At 38.9% G+C, this 24566-nt stretch overlaps 1 protein-coding gene across 3 annotated transcripts in view; it reads left to right on the top strand.

The window, feature by feature from the left end:
* Positions 1 to 24566, top strand: part of Zmat4 (zinc finger matrin-type 4) — a 437748-nt gene that overhangs the window by 223272 nt on the left and 189910 nt on the right. For all 3 annotated transcript variants that reach the window (XM_033765352.1, XM_033765353.1, XM_010617137.2), the window contains exon 5: positions 14166 to 14393. In XM_033765352.1, coding sequence (XP_033621243.1) covers positions 14166 to 14393 — 228 coding nt within the window. The remainder of the gene's footprint in view (positions 1 to 14165; positions 14394 to 24566) is intronic.

Below are 24566 nucleotides of genomic sequence, written 5' to 3' on the forward strand. Positions count from 1 at the left end.
ACCACATAGCCACCTTTAATTTGTCATCGTAAGAATATGAGGTTGAACCAGTGTCCCTCTTTTATTTTAAGAAACATTCTCAGTATAGCTAAAGTAACCTTACCTAGAGTTGTGATTTGAATCTCGTTTGATTTTATTGCAAAATCCATGTTATTTTATGTGTACCTGTAGGCCTCATAATTTTTTAATAAAACATAGATTTCACAGTCACACGTCTTAATAAAATAGTTCAGTGAAATTAGATCCAAAGGTGTGCATTCTGGGTTTCGACCCATGAGAAGAGAGGTGGCATCGAGCTTGATACAGAGCACAGTGCTAGAACACACTGTGAACGAAATGTCACAGCACAGAGGCTGGTGAGGGGTGGTGAAAGTGAGCCCCTCTCTGGCACTGGCCCCCCAGCACAGCAATTCCCAGTCTTGTTGGGGTCACCCAAGAAGTACCAGCAAAACTTTTCATCCTACCACTGTTTGCCCCCCAAGTGGTTCTGAGTTAATTAGTCTAAAATGAGGCTACCTGTAGTAATTAGACCTTTCTGAAGTATCTGAGCCTCAGCCAGGGTTGGAAACCATTAAGTCCTAATCCACACTTTTCCAAATTTAACTGTATGGGAAGCCCTGGGGTTCTTGTAAAATGTGGCTTTTCATCCAGGAGTTGGGGGGACCTGTGATGAGCAGGCTCAGTATCATCCAGGTTATGTGGGAGTTGGCTTATGGTAGTTTTGGAGGTAGCAGGCTTTAAGCAGGTACACCCTGACTGTAATGGCATACTTGTTTTGAAAGTTTTTCAAAATAAATCATTCATAGTCTCTCTCATGTGCTCTCCTTTGGCTGTGTCTGCGTGGCAACAGCGAAGTGTATAATTTTGGGGCAGTCTATAGTCAAATTAATGATTATGGGTGATATAGCTGAATAATTCAGCTCCTGTGTAGGCTTCTGTTCCCCCAGGGACTAAACTAACCTAGTGATTTCTAACAATTATCTGCTGAGTCTTATCCAGCCTAATACCTGCTTTCTTATTTGCAATCATTCTCTGCTCGCCAACTTTCTTGCTCAATTTGAGAAGTAGTGGTATACAAGGCCCTGGGCTTCACATTCTTAGGGACTAGGAGCTTTCTTGCCTTAGCACTGAAATCTCTGGATTCTCTTACTCCAGGTGATGGGAGGGGCCTGCCAGGTTAGAGCTGTGCAGCTCCATCTGTCTCGCTGTCTAACTGCAGGGATTTCCAGAGTTGCCTGGAGGTTTCATAGAGCTGACTCACAATAGCATCCAACCTTCATGTTTATTGGCATCCAAATGACAATTAGGATAATGCATTTTATGTTTTAGAAAGAGTGCAAGTAGAAACTGTACAGGCTAAATGTATGAATAGCTAGTATCTATAGTTTTAAATATAAAATAAAGAGGATTTTCATAACTTTGCAAATCATGGTTATTAAGACCAGTATTGCTTGCAGTATAAATTGGAAACTCAAAATGACATTAAATAAAGACCCTCAGAGGCACCTTTTGGGGTAGGGATGCCAGTGAGGTGAGGGAGAACAGGTGAAGATGGGCACCTTTTGGTCAGAGATCAAGGCCTGCACTAACTTCCCTCAAGGAGGTCCAATGCTTCAGCTTTTTTCCAGCCAAAACCAAAAGGCTGCCCCTCTCCTTCTTTCTCTGAACTTTCTCTGCTGTGCTGCTGGCAGTGATCACTTTTCTCATCTTTGAGTTCTCTATAAATATTCATGAGCTGTAAGAAATGATCCTGGAAGCTGGCTCTCTACTTGAATAGCTGATGCTGTTGGATAAGTAAATCATTCCCCCAATCTTGAGCACAGGGTATAGATTAGGTGAAGTGGGAATGCTGGCAGAATAAAAAGAACCAAAGCTAGAGTCAGTGTCAGGTGCCAGCTTGCCTGCCCTCCTGTTCCTCCCATAGTGCCTGTGACCCAGGGGATGCCTCATCATGTACCCTAAGGGTGCTACTTCATGTGAGCAGGTGTCAAGGGTGGTAGTGAGTCACACAGTTCCTATCAGGAACACCCACTGCCCATCTTGGATTCTGCCTTTTAAAAAACCTATGTTAAGTATGGGATCTAAGGTTTAGGAAGACAATCTATCTGCATTTCTTATGGTTCCCATTTGGGAAGTTGTTATTTTTTGTCAAAGCAAGCATGCAAAATTTGTACAGGAGTTCCTACTCATATTATTTCACTTCTATTTGGGGATAGTTAAACATGGTCAGCTATGGTCAGAAAACATTAAATGGAAATTCAGGAATAAACAATTCATAAATTTAAAATTGTATACTCTTCTGAGAGATGAAATTTCACATTGCTTGCCTCTGTCCACTCAAGATAGAAATCATCCCTTGGCCTAGTGTATCCAGACCGTATATGCTACCTACCTGTTAGTTACTCAGTTATCAGACTGACTATCACAGTACCACAGTGCTTGTATAAGAATAACAGTGTTCATAATTCTGATATGCCAAAGAGAAGCCGCAGTGTTTCTTCCATGTGAGAAAGTCAAAGCTCTCAACTTAGTAGAACATAAAAAGCTGTGTGTGGAAGTGGCTAAAATGTATGGTAAGAGTGAACAGGAAGAGACACAATATATGTCAGGTGCAATAATATCTGAAGTTTAAACAATTCACATGGGTCTTGAAACAATTCATGGGTCTTGAAAGGCATCTCCCATAGATAAGAGGCAACTGCCAGGAAGACGGTGTCCTGACTCTAGGGGGTCTCTGAAATTGCACAGCAGCCAGGTATCTCTGTATTCTTTTCATTGTGCCTATAGATTCAAACAATTTAATGAATGTATCCAAATCACCCAGTAGTCATCTGAAAATAAATAACACATATCATAAGAAAGAAAACAATATTTTCATTTTATTTTTATGTAGCCACACTGCGAAGTCCTGGCTTGTGAGTAGCAAAGACTTTTCTTTCTTTGCCTGAAATTAGATTGGACATTGATTTCCTGGTCCTCAGTGATTGGTTAGATGGATTGATAAAATATCTGAAGACTTTCCTGGTTCAGGAAGCTGTCAACTACCTTGAACGACATTCTTGCGGCATCCAGCAGATGCTGCTTATCTTCAGAATTCTAAAACACACCGTGGATTTCTCAGAGTTCACTGCATTGTCCCAATCTGCCTCTGCCCAACAATTGGGAATTGTAGCCAAACTGAAAGATTTTGGTGTTGAATACAGAGGGAGAAGCCCTGGAACTGAACAGGATTTGAAGATCCAGTGTCGTTGAGAACCTTGTATATACAAAAGCAGCTGTTTTTAAGATCAGTCTGGACAAAGAGGATGTGATCACTGATTTCAGGGTTAATCATTACATCAAACAGACAAAATGTCCTATGCTAAAGCCATCACTGCTTCTCTTACGTAGATCACACACCTACTGTGCCAGCCTCACTTCTTGCCAACTGAGCTAGATCTGTGAACAAAATAGGGCACGATCCTTGTCCTGGTAGAATTCACCTTCTAGCCTGTTCTTTTCCACGCATGGAAGAATGCAGCCTCCTAACTTTAGAAAATCATAAAGTTCCATGTAATGGCTCATTTTGAAAGGTTAGAATTCTGCAGCAAACAAGCATAATACTTCAGATATGTAGAAGCTAATCAGTGAGTGAAACTGCAGGGAATTATTGTATATTAATGAAAATCAATGATCTATGAATACTGTCTTAATGAAGACTGATGATGTCCAAAGGCAGGGTCGGTGAGCCAGCAGCAGTCCTTATTAATAAGGTGATTAGACAAAGGAATGTTGGTACGTAATTGAGTTGGAGGAACGGTTTGGTTAAGTCATCCTCATCTTTGTTGATTCTCAGGAAATTCAGAGTGGCGTTGGATGTGTTATAATGTTCTTTCCTCGTGGTATTAGGAGAAACTGCATGTGGTGTTTTTCTTTCTCTTTGTCTTGGATAGCAGAATTCGCTTTCAAGCCTATGGTATGAGAAGGGGAAAAAGTATTCTATTTAATGTAAATAGTCATTTCTGAATCTTTAAAATCTTGGAAAGCTGCTTTTTTCTGGGTCTCTAGAAAAAGTAAGGGAATTGGTAGGTTAGTTAGCATCGCATTCTCCCTAAGCCAGCTTTTCTCCATCCCATTTCTGGCAAAATCAACAATAAATTAATAAATAAATCACTGCAAATAAAATCTTCTGAGATTTAATTTAACACCTCATTGTGGAACCACAAGTCCTCTAAGCAGGATTACCTTGACTTTGCACTAAAACAACTTAGCATGAAATGTGGCCTCTGTAGAAATTGAAGAAATAAAAATGTTTTGCCTCTGCATCAAGTATTATATATACATGAGTATAAAAATATTATTCATACTCCACAACAGAAACAGCCATTGCTGAGATTTTTATTAATAGCCTTCTAAATCCTTATATGTTATTTTATGTGTATATGTGTGGGTATACACACATAATTTTATAAGTAATTTGGTTTATACTCTATATGTAAACCACATCTTTTAGTTTGTATTCTACCCTGAACATTTCCCCAGATCATTAAATATTTTTCCTAAAACATGTTTCATCTTTTTCCATTGTTGCCTGACATTTCGGGAGATGGAATCCCACAGTTTATTTAAGCCATCACCTGCAATGAGTCTAAGCTGTTTTTAACCCCATAAGATAAATTTGTCAAAACAATCAAAGAAGTGAAATTTAGCTATTAAAAGACTCTTACTAAAACATAAGAGTCCTTAAGTTGACAGTTCGTGAGAGTTCCTGGTGCTCTCCTTCGTGTGTCTGCCCCTTGTCTTCCAAGCATCTGGTTCCTTCAGGAGAAGTGTGGATGGGTAACCTGGCTCTGCCCTGCATGCCCAGCTCAGGCACTGACCCACAGGGAAGGACTGTCTGGTGTGGGAGCCATGGCTCTGCCCCTGCAGCTGCCCCACAGCCAGGCCTGGAGTGGGCCGGGTGCGTTTGCAAAACACAGTCGTACTTGTTGAGGAATTACTACTGCCATGAATTTGATTTAAGATAGAAAAATGAGAAAAAAGGAAGGGAAGTTCATCATAGGGACTGGAAAGCAGAGTTTTCTTTTTAGAAAAAAACATGCACATTGCTGAACAGTTCCCACTAAGAACTAATACTGAGACCTTGGAAATATGATTGGGCTCTGCATTGAATCTGTTTGTTTCTTTGGCCTGTTGCTCCCTTGGAATCATTGGAGTTGACATGAAACATGGTGCTGGTCTTTGCATCAGAAGAGCAGGGCTTTGCCATTTCCTGCTTATTAGTCAGGGACCTTGTGCTGAATGATTCATCCCCTAAGCTTCCAGCTGCCCCAGTGGCAAAGCAGAATATTTTTGGCAACTAAAATAAGAAAACACATGAAACAGACATAATAGAATAAACTGTATGATATTATACAACTAGAGAAAATTAGTTATTATGGATAAGAATGCCTTAGGTGAAAAAAACACATCCTTTACATCAAGTAAACTCCTGGCTCTATTTCTCCACGTCAAGAGCTCATTAATCCCTTGGCATAAAAGCTACATTTTGTTCTCCTAAAGCCTACAGATCACTAGGCATGAGTGAAAGAAGTAGAGAAGTGGACAGGGGAGGGTGCCAGCCCAGGGGTTGTCACTGTGAACTGTGGCCCTGTGGCCTTGGCAGGGGGCTCACAGATCAGAATCCCATTGCTGACTGCAGTTCCTCATTCTCCAGCTCAGGACAACCACACTCTGATCTGGTAAACAAGTCTCATTCTGGTCGGCCTAGGACATTTCCCCACTTACCCGCTCAGTCCCAGGCAGCCTGAGATGGTGGGTATCACACCAGAAGCCAGGGGCAGGGTTGGGATCCAGGATAGGTAAACCACAGCAACAGCTTTCTGTGTGAAGATGGTGTTTGCAGAGTGATGTGCGCACTTCATACTGCTGACAGTGGACCTTACCTTTTAAAGTTGTCAGTGGTAAGAAACACTGCAGCATGCATGCCATGGGTTTACCACGCATACGATAGGTTCACTGCTACTGCTTTTCACTTTCTGGAAGTTCTGGACATTCTGGTTACCCCAGAAAACAGGCAGAAGTTTGAGAGAAGAGTGACTTTCATTATGTCTCGTTGAATCCAAAAGAAGGAAGGAGCTTGTGGTATGTATGTTTCTCCACTTTAGTATGTGGCACTTTGTAATGTAGCTGTCACTCGACTGCAATATTATCACTTGTTTGCCTGTATTTATGATTAATAGGACACAGACCTTCTTCCCGTGTCCTAAATGTCGCAGTTTAGAAGAAACCAGAAAATTCTTTGCAGCTATCTTACTTTACTCACTTATAATGTGAGGAGTGCCCGTCTGTTTATTCCATGCAAACGCATCTGTCTGCATGCTTACAGGCCCCAGGCAGAGCCAATGTGACACCGCAGACTGAGGCGGCATTCTCACAAGGACAGCTTCAGGGGACTTTGTAAACTTTCTAAAAATCTTCGTTAAGTTCATTGGTACACTTTAGGTTGGCAGTATGATGACATTCATCATTGGGATCTTGTACCTAACGTGAATTATCTCGGTTCTTTTTTTCCCCCATTCCCCAGCCCTCCCTTCACCCCCTACACCTTTCCCTGTTTACAAAGACATTGTTTCCATGTTTTTCCTTTTCACAATTTTTTCTTTTCCCTTTTTACCTTTACCCTACCCCTCCCACTTCCTCTATTCTTTTAGACCTTTTTTCCCCCTACTACACAATATCAATTATACATTTTGATCTTTATGTACACTTTTAGTTTTTCGCACCAGGAAACTATTCAGTATTTACAGAAGTGTGACTTATTAATTTTACTTAAGTATGGCCTCAATGTGCATCCACTTAGCTGTAAATATCTGTAGTTTCTCATTCTTTATGGCCGAGTAGTACTCCATTTTATAAAAAAAAACTTTTTTATTCAGTCTCCAGTTGATGGGCCCCTCTTAAGATCAGGTGAAAAATCAATTTTCTGTATTCTCTGAAGTCCTGGGAGCAGAAGTGCATAAAATATGTGTAAACTTTGTTTGTTTGTTTTCTTTTTTGGAGACTGGGTCTAGCTCTGTATCCCAGGCTGGCTTTGAACACATGGTAATCCTCTTGCCTGCTGAGTACTGGGATATTAGGTGTGTACCAACACACCCAGCTCTGCAAACATTTTTGTCCTTTGATCAACCATGGTTATTTTGCCAGAAAAAATATAGAACAGAGACACATATTCTTTCCAGCTATTACTCAGGACACCCTGCCCAATAGTCTATAAAGAGCTGTTGAGAACCTGCTCCTGAAAAACTTTGTTCAGCACACAGAAAAGGATACTGAGATTTATTCCAAGATCAAGTGATTACTAGAAATTAAATTTTGAAGGCTGATTTGTTTCAGTTTTGTCAAACTGTCATGTAGCAACTGATTATTAGTGGCTCATAATCAGTTCCAGATCTATGATTTTTTGTTTCAAATATCTAGGCTGAAGGATTTTGGATATGTAATAAGGCATACGTCATATAGTTATGCTTATGTGGCTCTGTGACAGCACTCTATGATTGGAATTATTAACAATTTTCTTCATGTTTACACCGAGTGGTTACGTATGCAGACTACAAATAGCTTCACAAACAAATACAGATTGGTACAACTAAGATTACAGGGTGCTGTGAAGACATGCCATATGAATCACGCAGTCATTAAATGCTTTATAAGCTCAAAAGAATAACTTGTTCTTGTTTAGGCTGTCAAGGACTCAGTGAGTAGATGAGTTCGAGTAGCTTCCTGCATGTAGGATGGGAGTGTAGATGTGGGAAGAAGATGTTACAGTGCCCCAAACCATGCTGGGAAAGTTATGCTGATGCCAAGGTACAGAAGCTCCATGGGTGTTTGAGTTTTTTCTGGGAAAAACAAGCAAAATTGCTAACTTCACCAATATTAATTGGTAATAAGATGGACCCCTGACTTATGAACTCAGTTCATTTGTGAGGAGTTGTTGTCATTCAAGTGGGTTGTAAGTCAAGACTACTTTTCCTATGAGAAAATAACAAAAATACTATAATGCATTCCAAACCTTTGAAAGCACCCCTGAACTAACCTTGTCATAAAAAGGGTTGTATAATATGAGAAATTACCAGCAACACTAATAATTTTCCTAGTGTATTCACAAAAAGTTATAAAATGTGCCTAGTTTACCAGAAACAACAATTTCATAGTGTACTTGCCATTCAAGTTGACACCTTTGGCTTGCAGGAAGGGAGAAGGAAATGAAATGTGGTTATTGTTTGGAAGGAGAGTCCCCTTCCATAAGAACATCAGGAATCTGGTTCTCTGGTGTCCTTTCTCTCCTTGGGGGAGTCTGTAGCCCACTTGGACCTGTTTCTGGCACACTAAGTCTCAATCTTTTCAGAACTAAAAACTGACCTAAGGCTGTCTGTTTCTGTCTTTAACACCACTCTGTAGTATGACATGACATTATCATTAAGCAAGTGAATGCAACAATTGGCTTTTTCTCTGTCTGGGTGGGTCTCCTCTACAAATGTCTGTACCTCTGTCCATTTTTCAGGACTTCTTTTATTTCAGGATAACTTTGCTGCACTGAGTGTTGCTACTCCCCTCCTCTTCAGAAAGCTCCTCAGCTGCCATTCTCTGTTGCTTAGCCAGAAGTTGCTGAAGTTCCTCTGTAGACCACTCCTCTGCATGTTCCTCCACCAGTTCCTCAACATCACCACTGTCTAGGCCCTTGGTGTATAGCTTCTGAAAGTCAGCTATAATATGCTAGTCTGTAGGTGCAGTAGACAAGTGGTATGTATTACGTTATGGGAGCTCCCTGAAGTAAGTTCCAGTCTCCCATTCAGTGCTCCTGTGCAAGATGAGAAGAATGACATGGAGACAAAGACAAAGACACAGATAATGGAGCTAGGATGTCCAGAGATTGAGCAGTCAAAGGCACGAGCAAGCAAAGGCCCTGAGCACCCACAGCCATCCGTATTTATTGGTGATGTCCTAGTTAGAGCGAGGTAATGTGGAGTTGCTATGGATACATTGCTAATGCAGGCAGAGCTTGTAAAGAAGAGACAAGAAGGGCATTCTTCAGTGAGGAACAGAAACGACAAAATATAGGTTGTCATTAATAATTAACCTTGTCTTTTTAATAAAGAAGGTTTTAACTTTGGGAATGGAATTTGGGTGCAAGTCACTCTGACCTGGGCATATAGGCTTCAACTAGACTCACTTCTATCAACAAGCCAATTTCGGGGTTAACTCTTACAGCCTGCACTACTTACAGCTTGCTCTGGGCATAATTAATGGAGTGGTCCCCCACATCAGGTGGGGGAACCCAACTGTGAGCCAGGGAAATTCTCCAGTTAATTCTTCCAAATCTAATGGAAGAGTAGGAGCATTGTCCTTAATAAGGAGAAGCTTGAGCCATAAACTTTTCTCTTCTAGATATTTCTTAACAGCAGGATGGAAAGCTCTCTGATTCACTGAAGAAAAATGCTCTTGTTACCAGGCTGTGCATTAGATCTCCACATGAGCCCTAGCCTATTCTTCATGGCTTATGTTTGCTGAGCACTCTGGGGGACTCAGAGTGATAAACCAAGCTTTATCTTGAGGTCACCACTCACATTGGCACATAGCAGTAAGTTTAGCCCATCTTTTATAGGCTTGTGGCCTGGCATTTTCTTCTCTTCTTGGGTAGCGTGTGTTCTCCTGAGCATTTTCTTCGAGAAAATACCAATTTCATCTCAACTGAAAACTTGCTGAGAGTAAGAGCCTTTCTCTGTATCATCATTTCAAAATGGTGTATGAAATTTTCAGCAGCCCTCTTGTGAACACTGCCTGCTTCGTCATGCTTAGTTATGCTATGAAACTCAGTTCTCACTTTAAAACTGTGAGACATCCCCTACTGGCAAAAAATGTTTTACCGTTATAACTCATTGAGGAATTATCCTTTAGGAATTCTGCATTTATAGCCCTAACTTTTCACAAGTTATAAACTGTGAAAGGCTATAGCCTGCCATCTGCCTTTCATTTATCCACACTAACAATAGCCTTTCTACCTCATCTAACATTGGTGATCACTTACTAATTGAGTAACACCTTTAGCAATACTAGCTTCCTTATGCAAATCTTTTCTCTCCAAGATTGTGGAAATGATGGATTTTGACATGCTGTACATACTAACAAGATCTGTCACACGAATGTGACTCTCACGTGCCTTCTCAATTTCCTTTTTCTTTTCAAGTGTGATTGCTTTCTTTACCTTCCCTTCATTCCTTTGCTTCTTTTTTAGCTTTTGGGGCCATTTTGATAGCAGTAATTGTAGCAATTATATAAAGCTCTGACTGAAATCACATCTAAAAACATCACATCTGGGCTCATACTGATGCATAAGTATGCTTGCATAGGCTTTTTTGACATCACGAGCCTTTGTTTACAACCACACAAGTGTCCAGCATTCGGATTGTAACTCAAAACTTTGGTTATAAGTCATAACTCAAGTTGTTCGTATGTGGTGCTGGTAATAACTCGAGTATTAGCTACTATTTTGTATTTTTTCATGTTTTAGCAAAATGAAAGAGTTGACCAATGTTCAAATAGGAGTAATTTTTATCTCTCTGTCTCGTGGATAAAAATGTAATGTTTTTCAATTGCTTATAGAAAAACTAACTCTTCCTGTTGATGTAATATGTGACTATCTTTTATGAGGACATCTAAGAAAGTTTTATAGTAATTTTCAAAGGAGATCTGAGAATATTTAGATCAGTATTCTTAAAATTTACTGTGTCCTGGGAAGATGGATCACAGTAGGGAGTGGGGGCTTTTAAAACACAGTGGCATTTGGTTCTCATCCCTAACCACTGCCTAGTTGGCTAAATTCGATGGTAAAAACACTGGTTTTGATTAATTAACTCTGAGTTTTAAGCTTTACAAAATTAATGAAGTCAATATCCATTTAAATTTTTTTGGCAATTAGAGTGAAAGCATAAAGTATAAAAGTAAAATAAAATTTATATATCACTTAATGTTTGGTTAAGAGATGCTTTTAAATCAAAAGATAGTCTTTATCTCATTTTGTATTCATGTTATTAGAATATACATTTTTGCCAAAAATTATGAATGTTATGATCCATGTACACACACAGATTTGTCATTAAAACCTGGAAACTGCTTTCCTCCCACATCATTTTCGTATTTGGCATCCAGTCAAAGCTGTAATAGGGAGACAGCACCTATGATCTGCTCCATCTCCACCTAATGAACCCTTAGCTGCAGGGAATGTTAGTTCTTTTTTTTTTCTAACTTTTTTTTATTGAGTTTATTGGTACAATCTAGGTATACAGCATGGTTACATTAATTACTGGGATCCTGTACCTTCACATGACAGGTCTTGGTTCTCATTTTTTCCCCTTGTCCCTGCCCTCCCTTCACCCCCTTCCCCCTCCCCATTTACAAAAACAGAGTTGAGGGCCCTGAATTTTAACCCTGTGGAAACTAGAGACATTAGCTGCCTGTGGATCACACAGCTCTGTGACAGTGATGCCTGTGCCAGCACAGATTTCTGACCGATTTCAGGCAATTTCCAAGCTACTGCCTTTGACTGCTTTTATAGGCATTAAGGGAATGTGAAATGGGTGGAGATTGGGGAAGATGGTAGGAAAGTGAAACAAAAATTAAACTTTCAGGCTTTCCATCCCAGGTAGTAGACTTGTTTAGGAGTAGAAGCTGTAATGTAGATGTATCATTCCTATGTGCAAGATAAGAGTCTCTTATTATTTGATAAAAATTCTGTTGTGCATCACTTGCCAGGATGCAGTATCAGGTATCAATTGATAAAACGGACTTAAATGTTTTCTACGGTCACTTTAGGAAAAAAATAAATTACTCTTTGAGTCAGCATTCATTCAGATTGTAAACACTTGATATATTTTCTGTTTTTTCCTCATTGAGTTTATTGGTACATTTTAGGTATACAGTACAGTTACGTTGGGATCTTGTACCTCTACATGACAGGTCTTGGTTCTCATGTTTTCCCCTTGTCCCTGCCCTCCCTTCACCCCCTCCTCCCCTCCCCATTTACAAACACTTTATTTCCATTTTTTCATTTTCTCATATGTTTTTTCTTTTCCCTTATTACCTTTCCCCTACCCTTCCCACTTTCCCTACACCTTTAGCCCTTTTCTTCCTATTTCACATTGTCAATGATGTCATTAGGATCTTTCTTATGTACTATTATAGTTTTTCACACCAGAGAAACTATTCGGTATTTACACATGGGTGACTTATTTATTTCACTTAGGAGTATATATATTTTCTATTTCCATCAAAAATAATGGATAGCTATGCATCCTCAAAAATTGATAAGGATGCCAGAAACTTTGGAAGCAAGACCCAATTGCTTAAGGAAAATGGGCAGAGATCCTTTCAAATCCAGGTCAACTGCACATTTATAGTTTCTGTTAGCAGTTCTAAGTCATAGAGAATGGTAACATGGCTGGCGACTGTGGCATTTGGCCCATATTTGAGCTTTATTCCCACATGATTATAGATGACTGAATCCTTTCATGGTACTTTTAAGAGACATATTGTTTATCTGAGTTAGTAGCTCCTGTCTAAGCTTAATCTAAGCTACCTCAAATCCTGATGTGATAAACTCACTGGAGTTACTGAGGTAGTTGTCATGGTACAGGCATTTCTTGAGTACATTGTCATTTGGCAAGTGTGTATTTCTATGTCAGTGATGTTATGTGACATCCAGAGTGGATGATTGGTTCCCTAGCCTTTCGTGGATGTGTCATATCACCACTTTTTTTTCAATAATAATTCTGTTCATGGTTTTGGGAGCTTGAGGCCTCATCAGGAGATAAGGAGACTGCTAAGGTGCATAGGGTGAAGGAACCACAGAAGAATGTAAATATTGTTTTCTCCTCCAAAATACTTGGATCAGAATATTTTTTCTAATATTAAGTGAAATCCTGTATAAATTACAATGGTGACCATCTAGGGAAAATAATCTCTATTTATTTAGTTTGAAAAGAGTGCTTGGGGACCTGGAAGGAATCTTGGCCTTGGAAATTAAATAGTTCAGAGTTTTGCCTTTCCTGTAACCTCTCTGAAGCCAGTGACCTCTCAGAAATCAGTCTTCTGGGAAGTAGGACCCATACCCTCAGCCAGTCATCAAAGATAGAATCAATTTTCACATTGATGCACACAGAATTATTTCTTCTTTTAATTAGTAAACTCCTTCAAGTTAAATTTTGAGTTTTTTTCCCTAAGCTGGAAATAACTGTAAAATCACAGTGGAACGTGTTAATACCTGGAATTGTGTAATCTCAAAATACTGATGTATGTACCTTTTTAGCTTAGATAAGTGGCATCTGCTTTATAGTGGTTCTCTGGCCTTTTTGGAAACAATGTTGTAATTTCAAAGTTAGTTTTAGCAGGTAGAGGTTAAAAAATATCTTATCCCAATAAATAGAAATGACTAACAAAATTAGTAGTTTCCCATGTTGGTGCCATTCACATCATTGAAAGATCTGTTTCTATCACTTAAGAGAATCCTTTATTTGTTATGTCCATTTATAGCACACAGTATTCATCTCATTCATTCAGAATATTTCAAGTCACGATTGTTCAATATTTACTTCAAGTAGTGGCTGCATTTTGATTAATAGATCACTCCCTAACTTTGGAGAGTTCATTTTTAAGACCCTATTTTTCCTTTAGTCTATCAAAGTATCAGATTAAGGTATCGGTAGCTTAGAAATTTTTATTTGTGTCCTAACTCAAAAATGAAGGTTAGCAAAGATAATTGTCCTGCTCTCAGAAAACTTGCTTGGATTTTTGAACTCTAGCATAAACATGATTTTGTTTAATCTTGGGGTACCGAGGAAAATGCCCTTAATCTTTGGAAATGGACTAACACAGCCAGGCTTGGGAGTGCATGCCCATTACCCTAGCACTCCGGGAGACTGAGTGAATAGGATTACAAATTCAAGCAATTTAGAGTTCTAGTGAGATCCTGTCTCAAAAAAAGAAGAAATAAATAAGTCAGTAAATAAGTCTGTCAGGGGATGTAGCTCAGGGCAAAGGTCCCGAGTGCAATCCCCAGCGTCTCTTAGAATAAAACAAAACAAAAACAGGACTACTATGGCCCATGGTCCTCTGGTTGTTGTCTTTTCCAGCCACACCCCTGAGCTCACTTAAGCCCGCCCGCGTGGACACCGCTCCTGTGGTTGATTCTGCTTATCAAAGAAGAGACTCGGACCGGTACTGCGGGCTCTGTACGGCCTGGTTCAACAACCCGCTGATGGCGCAGCAGCATTATGAAGGCAAGAAGCACAAAAAGAATGCGGCTCGAGTTGCTCTGCTGGAACAGCTGGGGACAAGCCTGGATATGGGGGAACTGAGAGGTAAGAGCGCCTGTCCTCCGGGAAGGCGGCGCGTGTTCACAGGTTCCGGTGATCCTTCTGCTGCTTTGATTATTAAGGAAAATATGAGATTCCCTCAAAAGCAATGGGAAAAAAAGAAAGTAAGCAGCCACTAGCTTTAGCCTGAGTTTTGTAATTTCCTTCTTTGCAAAGTGTTTATTTGCATATTTTGGACTGTTTTTGGTCAGTGGCGCCACCCATAAAATAGACGTTTTCCCCTTTCCTCCGTCCTTAAATGTCTTCCCTTGTGAGTACTTTTGCAGAGGAGCCGCATGAGAGAACATGCTGGAGAGGCCAACTAGTGTCATCTCATTTTAAACTTCTGTGTCTAAGAGTTCAGCCAAAACAGAACAGTGGTGCTTCTGTTTGGCACCGCGCATTTAGCACCTGCCTGACCCCTGTGTGGACAGGGCCTCTGAGCGCCGGGACCAGGCGACACTGGGGTCTGCAGGAGGTGTCCCTCAGACTGCTGCACAGACCTGGAAACTGTAGGCTGACAGCTCGTCCTGTGGATCATGTTAGGGAATCATAGCCAATTGATAGGGCTCGTCGGAATATTCTGTTATCAGCAGCCATTTAAACGTATTGTGATGACTACGTCATATGTGACCAGCTTCGTCTTGGCAGAGAAGATGTGGAACAAAACTGCAAACTATACGTGAAATGGATGTTTTTTCAGAAAAATAATGCTACACTTCATTTATTCTTCCTGTTTCTCATGTAAGAGAAACCATGTGCTAGTTAAGCTCCTGTGTCTGATTTCTTTCACCTAACATTATGGTCTCAAGGTGCATCTATTTTCATAATGGATGACAGGGAAATAGATGTTTTGAAAATGGGAAGGGGACCAAGAGTTGAGGGGAAAGGAGAGGGAGAAAAAGGGAAGGATAAATAAAAAGAATGAAAATACGCTATGTATGTACCACCTCCCCACAATGAATGTGGCTGTTATTACTGCAAACATGTACTAACAAAATTTTAAAAACAAGAATTTTTTTTTTTTTTGTATCGAGGATTGAACTGGGGTCTTTGTGCTTGCAAGACAGACGGCAGAACCATTGAGCTAAATCCCCAGCCCAAGAATAATTTTTCAAAGGTTACTGTTGATGCTTAATCTCAGATTTGCTATCTGAGCCACTAGATGTGCTTTCGTGGGTTCATCAGGAAACTCACGACAGCTGTGAGTTATAAAGGACAACATTCACAAATCAGTTATGAGAATGCAGCCTAGGTTTAAGTTGTATTTTGCACTTTGAACCTATGAATCTTATTACACTAATCTGGCTATGAACTCTAAGAGAGATAATTATAACAGGAGATGACCGGGTCTGTCTCCTGACCGTGTAAGTGGGATGAATGATTTTGGTGTGTGAGTTGGGAGGAGAGACAGGTCACTTCCAAATGTGTTGATTGGAAAAGTTTTGACCAAGAAAAAGGGGGTGGAATTAGAAAAGCATGGGGCATTTTAGCATGTGAGAAAGTATTCCATGTGAGCAGAGTTATGTACACACAGGCAAAAGAACAGGATAAGCCATGAAATCAACCAATAACAAATGCTGGCCAGGATTTGGGGAGAAAGGAACCCTTCTCCATTGTTGGCGGGAGTGCAGACTGGAGCAACCACTGTGGAAATCAATATGGAGATGCCGCAGAGAACTAGGATTAGAGGTGCCATTTGACCAGCTATCTTTCTGTGTTCCAAAAGAATTGAGAGTCATAGCACAGTGATATATGCACACCCATGTTTATATCAGCACAGTTTATAATAGCTAAAACTGGGAAACAGCCCAAGGTTCCATCAACTGGGGACTGGATAAAGAAGATTGTGGGGGGGTGGGGGGTGCATTTTATAATAGGGAGTACTACTCAACCAGAAAGAACAAGAAACTAGAAACATTTATAGCTAATTGGATGCACATTGAGGCCGAACTCTTTTGTTTGTTTGTTGTTTTTGTTTTTTGAGACAGGGTCTCACTATGTAGTTGAGACTGACCTGGAACTCACTCTGTAGCTCAGGCTGGTCTCGAACTGATAGCAACCTCATGCCTCAGCCTCCTGAGTGCTGGGATTACAGGCATGCACCACCACACCAGGTATAGGCCATACTCTTAAGCTAAATAAATAGGACACACGTGTAAATACTGAATAGTTTCTCAGGTGTGAGAAACTAAAAGTGTAAATATGGATCAAAATGTATAATTGATATTGTGAAATAGGAAAGAAAAGGTCTAAAGAATTAGGGGAAGTGGGAGGGGTAGGGAGAGGAAAGAAGGGAAAAGAAAAAATTTGAGAAAAGGAAAACATGGAAGTAGTCTTTGTAAATAGAGAAGGGTGGAGGGGGTGAGGGAGGGCAGGGGAATGGGGAAAAATAAGAATCAGGATACATTATGTAAAGGTACAAGATCCTAAAGATGAATGTAACAATATCGTACACCTGAAATGTATCAATAAATTTAATGGGGGAAAAAAAAACGATCAAGGGGTAAGCAGTAGAAAGCCCCTTATCAAATGGAAGAATTCTATTATACCACATGGATTCAAGGTTACAGGGTCCAGGAGAGAACATGATTAGAGATTTATTTTAGTAATTAAAAACAGTAACTAAGATAAAAATATAAAGCCCTTGATTTGGGGGTGTATATTCTAGCTATGCTATTGTAGTATGTAAGATAGTCTCACTGAAGGAGATTTTGAACCCTTAGTATTGTTGCTCTTTTCGTTAAGGAATCTCTTATGTTTTCCTTCAACATTTTGTCAAAAATATGACAAGTCTCCATAGCTGAAGAATGACCTGCAACTCTGCTGCTCCTGGCAGATAACAAGTTGGCTCCGTGCTCCTTCAGGGAGGGGCACTGAAGGAGAAAAACAGGCCTTTATTTATGTTTTGTGCCAGGTATTATGACCTGAGGAAGAATTATTCCTGCGGCACATGGTTCTTGTCTATTTTGAATTATCTGTGCTGCGTCTTTTCTGTGCAACCATTTCATAACGACTCGAGTATCTGAATTCTGTAACTCTAAGCAGCTTGTCTTTTATGCAGAAGAGAAAAAGGCTGCTCTTTGACTTGATGACTCAATATGACTATGACTCAGTAGCACATGGAATGCGATTAACATTGAGCACAGTGTTCTTGCATCCAACTTTTTCACCCAGCCCAGGTGACATCCTGATACGTATTCATTCCACTATTGAATACTGCATCAGCTTGAGGAATAAAGCAAACATGGTAACCTGAATCTTTTAAAAACACGCACACACACGCACGCACCTATTCTGGAATGCTTTTAGTAAGTGGCAGATTGATTAATAAAGTCAAAAGTGCTGAGCTGTGAATGCAGGCACGTCCCTGATTTTTGAAACTTGCTCTCAGGTGATGGAGAATGAAACAGTAATGTCACTGAGGGTGATGCTTTCTGTTCCTTTTTCTGATACCACCTTTCACATTTTTAAACATTTTAGCATTGACTTATTTTTATGGTTTTCCTGACTTTCTGTTTTTTTTTTCCTACCCTCCCCCTTGTAGGCTTTTGGCATCTTGAAAGCAGGTATCTGTTTTGCTCATTGACATAAGGATTCAGAGCTCCTAAACCAATGGCAGACATGTAGCAGGCACTCAGAGTTGCTGACTGAATAAACAGAAAGGTGAAAACTATTTCAAGCCCCACATCTCTAATGTGGCACTTTGGGGTGTGTTTTGAGCACCCATAAGACCATCAGGCCTCAAGCGTGCCAGACAAAGGCTCACTCCTGAGCTACACCTCTGTCCACCCATTGTTTATTTCTGAAATAATTCTGATTGGATACCTTTTACACAAAATTAGTCATGATTCTTTTCTTCTAATTTTGAAAAATAGTATTTTGAATACAGTGAAACATAGATCTTTAAGTGTTGTGCTTTGATGGATTTAGACGCTGTAAATGCTAGTATACCCACACTCATTAAAATAACTGACCATTCACAGCTGAATTCTACAAGACCTTTAGGGGAGTTGCAACACCAATACTTTTCAAATTCTACTGAATTTGAAAGAGAAGGAGTACTTCCAAACTCATTCCTGGAAACCAGTATCACTCTGATTCCAAAAGCAGATAGGACCCAAACATAAAAGAAAACTATAGGCCAGTCTCTTTAAGAAACAGAGATGCAAAAATCCTCAATAAATTATTGGCAAATAGAATGCAACAAATCATCAAAAGCCCTGTACATCATGACCCAGTAGGTTTCATCCCAGGGATATAGGGATGTTTTGACATATGCAAATCAATAAATGTACTGTATCACATAAAAGCAGCAAAGATGAAAATCTCATGATAATATCAATAGGTGCAGAAAAAGCCTTTGACAAAATCCAACATCCTTTCATGACAAAGACCCCAAAGCAAATAGTCATAGAAGGACTTTACCTCAGTCTTATAAAAGCCATTTATGACAAAACAACAGCCAATCATATAAAATGGGGGAAAGCTGGACGCTTTCAGCTTTCCCTTTAAAGTCACGGGCAGGACAAGAACATTCATCATCACTACTCTGTTCAATACACTTCTCAAAACATTAGCTAGAGCCATCAGGAAAGTGAGAGAAATGAAAAGTTTATGAATAGGGAAGTAAGACATCAGACTATCATTACTGTCACAAGACACGATCCTTTATATAGAAGATCTAAAAATCATCACCAAAAGGCTTCTAGAATTAATAATTAAATTCAGCAGTGTATCAGGTATGCAGTCAATACAAAAAACCAAAAACAAACCATGGTGTTCCTGTATACTGATAATGAGCCAAGAAAGAAATGAAACACATTACCACCAAGAACAATTCAATACTTAGGAATTAATCAGTCAAGGAAGTGAAAGTCTCTACGATGAAAACTGTAGAACTCTAAAAAATTAGATGAAAGAGTATATCAGAAAATGGAATCACATCCGCTGCTCCTGGATAAGCAGAACCAATATTGTAGTAATGGCCATACTCCCAAAACTGATATACAGATTTAATGCAATATCAAGAAAAATCCCAACAACATTCCTCACAGAACTAGAGAAAAACAATCCTAAAATTCAGTGGTACCAGAAGAGACCCAGAATAGCTCTCCTAGGTAAGCAAAGCATGAGACATCACAATCCTGGACTTCAAGTTCTATTACAAAGCTGCAGAAATGAGTCGGGTGTGGTGGCGCACGTCTGTAATCCCAGCATTCAGGAGGCTGAGGCAGGAGGATCACTGTGAGTTTGAGATGAGCGTAGGCTACATAGTGAATTCCAGGTCAGTCTCAACTACATAGTGAGACCCTGTCTCGAAAACAAAAGCTACAGTGATAAAAACAGCCCAGGCACAAAAGCAGACATGTGAATCAGTGGAGCAGAACAGAGCACACAGAAACATCTCCAGACACATTCAGCCACCTTATCTTTGATAAAGGGGCCAGAAACATAAACTGGAGGAAAGATAGCCTCTTTAGCAAATTGTACTGGGGAAATTGGCTCCATAATTGCAGAAGATGAAAGATACACATGTATTTTTCACCATGTACTAAACTAAAATCAAATTGAATCAAAGATCTAAGGATTAAAATAGAAACACTTAACAAACTGGAAAATATAGTAGGCAAAATTCTGGAGGTCACAGACTTAGATAAGGTCTATCAGAACAGAATCCTAGCTGCATAAAAATAATATCAAGAGTCAACAAGTGAGATCACGTCAAATCGAAAAGCTTCTGCACAGCAAAGGAAACCACTAGTAGAGGGAAGATACAACCCACAGAGTGGGAAAGATGTTTTGCCAACTACACCCTGAGCAGAGAACTATCTGGAATATATAAAGAACTCAAAATGTTAGACCTCCCAAAATGAAAGACTCAATAAAGAGGTAGGCACCTGAAATGAATAGACACTTCACAGAAGAAGAAATGCTCATGACCCATAAATACATAGAAACGTTCAGCATCACTGGCCACTAAGAAATGCAATGAGAATGACACTGAGATTTCATCTTACTCAAAAAACAGCATCTACCTTCAAGAAATCAGATAATATCAAATGTTGAAGAGGCTGTGGGAGGAAAAGGAACACTTCTACCTTGTTGATAGGAATGTTGTAAAGCAGTATGGAAATTAACATGGAGATTCCTCAAAATTAAAATTTGAAATTCCATTTACCCAGGTACCCCCTCCTAGATACCTTCCTGAAAGAGTTACAGACATTGTATTACAGTGATACCTGTTTACCCATATGTATGGCAGCACAATTCATAACAGCGAAATCTTGGAAGTGGCCTATATGTCCATCAAGAGAAAAAAGAGTTAAAATCTGTCACGGACACGTGTGGAATACCCACAGTGAAAGAAATCATGTGTTGCAAACATATACTAATAAAAAAGACACCTAACTCTTATCATGGAGTTTTTGTGTGTCTTTTGCCCATCAACCCCATCCGTCTGTTCCAGGAGACTACTTTCCAGATCTTTAAACAAAGGAGTAGTTTTGCTTGCTCTACAATTTCTTACCAATGAAACATGAAGAATGTATTTTCTGTGTGTCCTTAGGTTCTTTTGCACAGCATAATGTTGGAAGCTACACAAAGTGCCAATCGCTTGGCCAGGGGTACAGTAGCGGGATTCAAAGAAGACAAGATCTTAATGCATAAAGGGTGCTCAAAACTCTTGGCTTACTAAGGCACCATCTCCTGGAGCTTGCCACTGTTCATTTGTTTGTTTATTCTTTGGTACCAGGCATCAAATTCTGGACCTTCTGCTTGCCCCTGTTTATTGAACATTCAGCTTCTTGCAGGGGCAAGGAGCTGTGTAGGGAGCAGTGAGCTGGAGAGCACTGACAGGAACAAGGACTTAACAACACAAAGGAGGAAGGTATTCTAGTAGGAACAGATCGCTGATTAATGGGAAATTTGTTTCTTCACATGGGTTAACTTTTGCCTCCGAGGGAGTTTTCTGGACGAGTCATGCTGCCCTTAGCTGCACTAATGTCTTGCCTTCCAAGCTGTCACAGCGTCATGGATCATTGAGACCTCTGCTGTAACCAGCCGCATGGGGATTTGTCCCTTTCCCACCCAACTTCAGGAAAGCCATTGTGCAACAATAAGCAGACTCAGACTTTTACCTTAAAAAGCCAGTTTATGAATTTGTGCCTTGCTCCAAGTGGTCTCCATCAGCATGCTGCTTTTGAAATATATCCATTTATAGCATAGAAAGCAAAGTAGCTGTTATTATTGAGCAGTGCTCTCCTAACAGAAATGCCACAGTTTGCTGGTGCATTAGCATGTGCCTGTCATCCTAGCATTCAGAGATGCCGAGGCAGGAGTATCTCAAGTGCAAGTCTACCCTGGGCAATATGAAAGGGGCTGGCGGTGTAGCTCTGTATGAATGCTCTGCATCCAGTCCCAAGTAAAGAGAACTAAAACAGAGGAATTTCACAATTTGCCTATCCATTCCCCTCTTGACAACTTTCACAGTTTTTGGTGCTATTTTGAATACAGCTTCTATGAACATTGTTGTTCAAGGTTTTTTAAAATTGTCGTTGACATGTATCCTGAGCTCTAAGCAAGTTTGAAAATTGTTTTTCAAAATAGACAATAAGTGTTCCAAACTCAAGTATTTCTAAACAAAAGAGGTAATTATTCAGTTCTAGTTAATCAGTGATGAGTAAATATCTAGGAGTAGAATTGCTAGATCATAAGCTGTGTTTTTTTTGATAATATAAGAAACTGCCAGAGTCCAAAGTTTCTGCATTATTTTGCATTCCCCAAAATAACATGTAAGGATTCTTTGTAGTTATCAGCATTGGCCTTTGGCAACCTTTTAAACTTTAGCTATTTCAGTTGGGATAGGAAGGTATTTTGTGATGGCTTTTATTTTCATTTTGTTGTCAGATCATGATGGAGAGCACTTTTAAAACGTGCATTTTCTTTTGCAAAGAGCCAGTTCTTGTCTTTTGTCAGTTAAAAAAAAAGTAAAGAAACAACTTTGGTAGGTTTCCATTGTATTGGCAAGTAGTAGATAGGTTTCCATGTGTTATGGATGTGTTTTATTAGATGTATCCATTGTGAATATATTCTCCTTATGTGATACTTGTTCATTTTTGTAAGTATTTTGATGAGCATATATTTAAAAATTATGGAAGTCTAGTATTTGTTTTTCTTAATCTTACAATGTTTTTTTTTCTGTATCCTTTTTAAAAGCAATCTTTGCCTGTGGCCATGATCAAAGTTACTCTCATGTGTTTTCTTCCACAAGTTTCATAGTTTTATGTGTTAGATCTAGTATCATGATATATCTCAAATTAAGTTTTGTATATATTGTGGGGTTAGGAGTTAAATTCATTTTGTTTTAATACATTTACATAGATGTTACAGAAAATTTGTTGAAAATATATTTACTTTTCCTCATTAAATTGTCTTGATTGCTTTTATTGAAAATGCATTCATTGTGATGAGTCCAGTTCTGGACAATTTATTCTGTTCTATGCATCTCTTGACCTCTTTATACTAGTACCACATATTATTATTATTGTTATTATTATTATTATTATTATTATTATTATTACAGATGTCTTGAAATACAGTGGAGTAAGTTCTCTAACTTTCTTTGTCTTACTTAAGATTTTGGCTCTTCTAAATACTTTGCACTTCTGGATACAATTTAGAATCAGTTTGCCAATCTGTGTAGAGAAAATTGGTTGGAATGATGAATGCAATTGAATTCATTCTATAGGTCAGTCAGGAGGAATTTAAATTCTTCAAACTATGGAGTCTTCCAATCAATGAACATGCTACATTTTTTGTATATTTATGATTATTCAAGTTCTAGCATCAGTATTTTGTAGTTTTTAGTATGAATGTTTTACACCACATTTGTGGACTTTATCTTCAAATATTATAAATTAACCATAGAATAAGCTATATTTAAAAAAAATTATTCCATGTGTTTGTTACTGGTATATAGAAGATATCATTTATTTTTAAATGTTGACCTTGATTCTTAAAGATACCTTTGAAGAATCTAATATCTTGAAGACCTTGATATCTGTGAAGATAGCTTTCTTCATGTTATTTGTATTTACTCTAATAGTACAAATCATTTGCAACTTTTATTGTCATTTTGGTGTCCACATTATTTAGTCATTGGAAACTATAGAACCATGTTACTCTTGCCTTTTTTATTCACTCAAGTCATAATTCAAATTTTAAAAGAAAGATTATTCCTGTAGATTAAAAAACAATTACAGAAAAGGATTGGCCTAAATATTTATTAATATGAATAACCTGTTTACTCAATTTGATTGTTTCTAGATTTAGAAAATAGATGACATTTATTTCTTCTTCTTCTAAATTTTAATTTAATAAGGAAAAACTTGTCTTCTCCTGAATGTATAGTCTAATTAAAAATGAAAGGGATTATTGAATTGTGGAATTATAAGATTCAGTGGTCAAAAAGTAAGATTTTCTCTAGGGCTTAAATTTTTCTTGCCATCAATGCACATAGAGAAGGCAGTTTCTCATTTAGCAACAGTGGTAGTGTAGGGTATAAGATTATGGGTAGCTTCAAATAAAATATGCATTTTGCAGATCTTTATAATTTATTCTTTTAAAAGCTTTAGGATGGAGAAATGCACAGTTATTTCACTGTTTCTGGAGAAACTATTCTCTTCTGTTGCAATTCTCATTTTTGAAGACAGAGCAAAAGAACCCATTTGAAAATTTAATGACGTTGACAAGAATCAAAAGATGAATAGTGCAGGAAAGAATATTCAGTATCATTGAATTATTCCCCTTCTTTCTATAGAGGTGGATTCCGAAGCTCAGAGTTGTGAAATGACAGTTTGTTCCTAAACTAGGATTAGACACATGACGGCCATTTTCACAGACTCATCACTGATTAACTAGAATTGAATAATTACCTCTTTTGTTTAGAAAAACTTGAGTTTGGAACACTTATTGTCTCTTTTGAAAAACAATTTTCAAACTTACTTAGAGCTCAGGTATAGAATGGGCAAAATCTAACTGCTACAAATCGTGCTGCTATAAACATGTGCGTGTGTGTGTCTCTGTAATGTGGTGCTTTTAACTCTCCTGGGAAGACATCTGCAGGGGAATGGCTGGGTCAATTGGACTTTCTAGTTTTAGTTTTTTGAGAAAACACCG

The sequence above is a fragment of the Fukomys damarensis genome, unplaced genomic scaffold (assembly GCF_012274545.1).
Source record: "Fukomys damarensis isolate Sample0158 unplaced genomic scaffold, DMR_v1.0_HiC HiC_scaffold_18, whole genome shotgun sequence".
In the NCBI taxonomy this organism is placed as follows: domain Eukaryota; kingdom Metazoa; phylum Chordata; class Mammalia; order Rodentia; family Bathyergidae; genus Fukomys; species Fukomys damarensis.